The 5,310-nt window shown below is 54.3% G+C and overlaps 1 protein-coding gene across 1 annotated transcript in view; it reads right to left on the bottom strand.

Annotated features, from left to right (window-relative positions):
* Positions 1–5,208, bottom strand: part of LOC103100897 (fibulin-7-like) — a 12,439-nt gene extending 7,231 nt beyond the window's left edge. Inside the window, exons 1-3 of the mRNA XM_056811626.1 lie at positions 5,085–5,208; positions 1,444–1,567; positions 274–430 (exon numbers count right to left, since the gene is read on the bottom strand). Of these exons, the coding sequence (XP_056667604.1) occupies positions 274–430; positions 1,444–1,485 (199 nt within the window). The 5' untranslated portion in view covers positions 1,486–1,567; positions 5,085–5,208. The remainder of the gene's footprint in view (positions 1–273; positions 431–1,443; positions 1,568–5,084) is intronic.
* Positions 5,209–5,310: the final 102 nt, after the last annotated feature.

The raw sequence follows: 5,310 nt of genomic DNA on the forward strand, positions 1-5,310 counted from the left end.
TTGTAAAATGAGCTAGAAAAGGAAGTGGCAAGCCATTCTAGTTTCTTTGCCAAGAAAACCCCAAATGGGGTCACGACAAATGATTGAACAACAAAAATATGAGTAGCTGGGATAGGCCCACCCTGTTTCTAGCACTGATAGGGGCTCCCAATTCACTGTGAAACCACACCCTCTTGCAGGTCAGAATGGTCCAGAGGGCTTCCCTTCCTCAGAAGCTCCCTGGATGAGAGGTCCGGCCTCTCCCCAAGCCACCTCCCAAGGCTCCTCTATTACCATTCCTCCGTGTGGCCTGTTTGTGGACATTCCCTTGGAGCATGGTCAGCTGCTTCCTGAGGCTGCGCAGGCCCTGCAGTTGGGCAGCTTCCTGGGTGGACAGAAGTTTCTGCATCTGGCGGATGGTGGCGAGCACTGACCGCTTGCTTAAGCAGCCCTGGAGGTCAGAGGGTGGGAAGAGAGACAGGTGAAAGCCAGCAGGTCTGCCAAGGACTCCATTCTGAGTTCTCCACCTATGGAAAACCTACCTACTCCTTTGGGTCAAGGCAGTGCCATCCTCTTCTGGACAGCTCAGAGGGCTCTGGAGTTTGGTTCTTATATGGGACAAAACCTGCCTCTTTGCTCCTCCCAAAGACTATCCCTTCCCAGAAGTCCTCAGGCCCTCTGTGGCCAAACATCGCAAGTCTACACAAATCCTCTACTCTGTGAAAACCATCTTCAGAACCTTGAAAATTGCTATCACATCAACCCTGGGTCTTCTCCAATTTCAACACATCCAGTTCAGAGGATCATAGATTTCGAACAGGACAGGCACCTTCAAAGTCACCTAATCCATTACTCTCGTGTTACAAATGAGGAAACTGAGGCCCAGAGTTGAAGTGAATTGCCCCAAATGGAGAGGTAGCTAGGGGGTACCACAGTGCATAGAGCACTGGATCTAGAGTCTGGAAGCCCTGAGTTTGAATCCTGCCCCAGACCCTCCCCTATCTGTGTGGCCCTGGGCAAGTCATTAAATTCTCCTATTCTTATTTTCCTCAACTATAAAATGGGAATAATCATAGCACCTACCTCATAGGGACATTGTAAGGATCAAATGAAATAATGTAAAGTGCTATCTGAGAGCTGGCTATTATGACAATAATAATTATTATAATTATGTAATAATTAATCATTATTGCCAAAGGGGGAGGTAAATACATGAATGTCTACAAAAAGCCAAGTGAAAAGAGCCTGATCAAATTTAAGAAGGCTGGATACTAAGTCACATTAACTTCTCTGTGCCTTGATTTCCCCATTTGGGCAATGGGTATGCTCATCTTCCAGTCCAAGATGAGTATCTTGTGGTGGGGTCTGCCTAAATGATGCTGCCTGCTCCTGGAGGAGGAGGGAGGAGGGAGGAGGGAGGAGGGAGGAGGGAAGAGGAGAAAATCTTGGGGCAAAATGAGTTACCTGCCCATCACTGAGAGGGACCTGTGGGAGGCTCAGGGTCATAAGGAACAGCAACCCCAAACATCATGGTGCCCGGAGATGGTCGGCTAGTCCTGGGGTGAGTGGCAGCTGGGGTCTAGGGAGTCTGGAGGAGAGGAGAAGAGACAACACTAGGGCACACAGAACATCACAGAGGGTAGCAAATGAAGGCATGGCAAGTCGTAGCCCTCTCAGAACTCTGATTTTTCTCCCTTCATTCAGGAGCATTGAAGGCTGCCCCTTTCTGGCAGGGGATGGGGAGACGGAAGGGAGTTGGGCATGGAATCCAATGTCCATGACCCGCGCAGAGCAGCCTCCTCGGAATATTTGTGGTAAGGAGATGGCCACTGGCTTCAGAGAGGCTTCTCTCACCCCCCAAGTTCTGGCATTCCCTTTCCTTCTGCTTCCTGGAGGCATCTCCTCTGGGGTGTCCTTGGCCAGTCCCCAAAATGGGCATCTTCCAGCCTTCCTTTCTGTTCAGCCCTCTTGCCTGGCTGCAGTTTCCCTCACGCTGGGCTTCCCAGGACCAGAGCCTTGGAGCAACTCATTTCCCAAACAAGAGCTCCAAGATTCCCAGGCTCTCCTCCCTCCCCCAAGATGCCCCCCTTTTCCCCAAAGCCAAGGTACCTGTTAGTGAGCAGGCTGGATCCTATGGAGGCACAGCTATGACCTGGGGTCCCTGGGTGCAGACTGGCTGCTCCTTTGGTCTGCTCTGAAAGATGTTGCCACCCCTCTCCCTTTGACTTTCCAACTTGAGGGGCGGGGACAGGGAGGGGCTGCCGCCTGCCCTCTCTAGGGTCCCCCTACTTACCACCAGAGATCTGCTGAAGGGGAGGGCCTTATGGGCAAGCCAGACTCCTTTGGTGGTGTCTATGTCTGAATGGGAGGAGGGACCCCAAATTTTCTACCCCAGCATCCAGAAACTTGTCCTCTCTCCTTCTTCCCTATCTGCATTGAGGGAGGTGAGGCAGAGAGCAGAGAGCAGGCAGGCTGATTTAGATTAAAGATTGCTTTCTCTCTCTCCCTCTCCCTCTCCCTCTCCCTCTCCCTCTCCCTCTCCTCTCCCTCTCCCTCTCCCTCTCCCTCTCCCTCTCCCTCTCCCTCCCTCCCTCTCTGTCTCTCTCTGTCTCTCTCTCTCTCTCTCTCTCTCTCTCTCTCTCTCTCTCTCTCTCTCTCTCTCTCTTCTCTCTCTCTCTCTCTCTCTCCCTGTCTCTCTCTCTCTCTTTCCCTGTCTCTCTCTCTCTCTCCCTCTCTCTCTCTCTCTCTCTCTCTCTCTCTCTCTCTCTCTCTCTCTCTCTCTCTCTCTCTCCCTCTCTCTCTCTCCTCTCTCTCTCTCTGTCTCTCCCTTCCTTTCTCTCTTCTCTCTATCTTTCTCCCTGTTTCTGCCTCTCTTATCTCTGTCTCTGTTTCTCTGTCTCTCCCTCCATCTGTCTCTGTCTCTCTGTTTCCCTGTCTCTTGTCTCTCCTCTCTCTCTACCTTCCTCTCTTTCTTCTTTCTGTCTGTCTCTCTCCCTATTTCCGTCTCTGTTTTTCTTATCTCTGTCTCTTTCTCTGTCTCTCCCTCCATCTGTGTCTGTCTGTCCCTCTGTCTTTCTCTGACTCTTTGTATGTCTCTGTCCTCTGTCTCTCTGTCTCTGTCTCTGTCCCTGGCCTGGCACCTGGCCCTTACTCCTTGGGCTATGAGGATAGAGAAAGGCAGGAGAGATTCTAGAGCCTGCTTTCCTCCCTCAGCTTATGTTTGTGTAGTCCTACTGTGTGCAGCACCTTGGGTCAGAGAAAAATGAGAATGTGGATCCTGTTGGGGGGGGGGGACATGAGAACGAACTCGATAAGGCAGGGGGTTCTGAGTGAATGAGGTCAGAAACTAAAAAGATGGCCATGGGGTTCATGAGAAAGGCTCCCATGTGCCCCCCAAAAGGTGGAGACCCAGGACAAGGGACTACTCTAGAATGGCCAGGAATGATGGAGACCTTCCTCTCCTCTCAGCAGCAAGGCAGCACCCTAGACTGGCTGTAGAGGCTTCTTAAAAAACCATCTTCAAATCAATACTCTATATGAGTTCCAAGACAGAATTGCAGTAAGGACTAGGCAATGGGGATTAAGTGACTCGCTCAGGGTCACACAGCCAGAAAGTGTCTGAGGCTAGATTTAGACTGTTAACGCCTTGAGGACAGGGACTATTTTTTTCTTGGCATTCTCAGGGCTTAGCTCAGAGTCTGGCATGCAGTTAGCTTGTGGACTGCCTCACTGAGCATCGGCTGTTGAGATTCCTTCTCACTCTGAGCCTTCAGGATTCTGTGATCCTTGAACCTTCCGCCGGTTCCCAAGAGCCCTGCGGCGGAGGAAGGTTGCCCTAGAAAGGGTCATTAGCATCTGGGGCCCCTGCTGGAAACAACCCTCAGACTCTCCGCCTGGAAGGGAGAGGAGTTGGCAAGGGCTCGAGGCTGGAGCTTCTGCCAAGTCGGCCCAGCCCCACACACTGTGCCCATTCAAAGGGAAAGAATCACTCATTCACACCCAGTGGGGAATGGCTGGCAGTGCCCACTCGGGGATCACACGGGGAGCGGTGCTCTCTGCTGGTGAGAGCCAGGAGTGGGAGGCGCCTCCCCGGCACCCCGTCCTCCCCAGCTCCGGCCACAGGGCCAGAAGGGACCCTGGCGTGCATGTGGCCCAGCGCCGTCCTTTCTGAGGCGGGCGACGTGCCCGCGGTTAGTAGGAGTCAGAGAACTCGGCAGCCTCTCGCAGGCTCCGGGGAGCGGAAGACGGCGACACAGAAATCGCCCATAAAGTGTTATTGCAGAAATGACGACGCTCCCGGAGATTCCGCTCGAGAATGGCCGCGCAGCCGCGAGATCTCAAAAGACCCTTTTAAAGGCGTTTGGGGGGAAAATAGGAAAGAATTCTTGGGCGGGGGCCAAAGAGGGGTAAAGTCTGAAGCCCGAGCGCTAAAGCTAACGGCGAAGGGCTGTCCGGGGCCCGGCGCGTTTGGGGGCTGCGTCATGGACGTCGGATCACAGACCCTCCTCACCCCGCGGCAGAGCGGAGAGCTCGCGGCCAGGAGGAAAATGACTGCGGAGGAGAGCTCAGCTCCCACGGCTCGGAGCGGCCCCTCACAGACCCTTTGGGCCCCAGGAAGGGGAAGGAGGGAAGGGAACAAGTATTTAGTAAGCCCCTTCCAGGTGCCGGGGATTATCTCATTGGAGAGTCATTCCCTGGGCTCGGCCTGGCCTGTAGAGTCCAAGCGTCCTCTCCATCCCTATCCTGCCCTTAGCCCTGGGACCTCCCGACATCCCCCAGCCTCTCCCCAGACTCCAGAAGATGCCCAGCAGGGCTCCCTGGCTTCTCCGGCAGGCCAGCTCCGTCTCTCCTCCTGCTCCCCTTAACCGAGACTTTTTTTCTGGCTCCCTCCCAGGGGCACCAGTGACTCGGTCTGGGATCTTCTCCCTTCCTTCCTAGACAGCTAGATTCAAACAAGTGCTGAGGCAGCCTCTCTGCTCCCGCCTCCGGTGCCCTTTGGCACCCGTGCAGTCCTGACCCGGCTCCCCTCTGCCTCCTTCTCCCTGCGCTCCTCCCAGGAGCCCCGGCCTTCCAGCCCTCTCAGGTGGCACGCGGTGTGCTGTTACCTTCTGCCCATGTTTAATTCATGGCAAGGTGGAGGCGAGCTTCCTGGGAAAGAGAAGAACTCCCCTGGGGTCCTGTCTAATCCTTCCCGTCTCCCACCATAACCGGCCCCCCTCATGCCCGATATTCTCCTCTTGGAATTCAAGGGGGGAGTTCAAGGGGTGGAGAATAGGCTCAGATGCCCTAGCGAGCACCCCCGGGGCCCACCATCAATTCATTCATCCTCCG

This window comes from Monodelphis domestica, chromosome 1 (genome assembly GCF_027887165.1).
Source record: "Monodelphis domestica isolate mMonDom1 chromosome 1, mMonDom1.pri, whole genome shotgun sequence".
Taxonomy (NCBI): Eukaryota; Metazoa; Chordata; class Mammalia; order Didelphimorphia; family Didelphidae; genus Monodelphis; species Monodelphis domestica.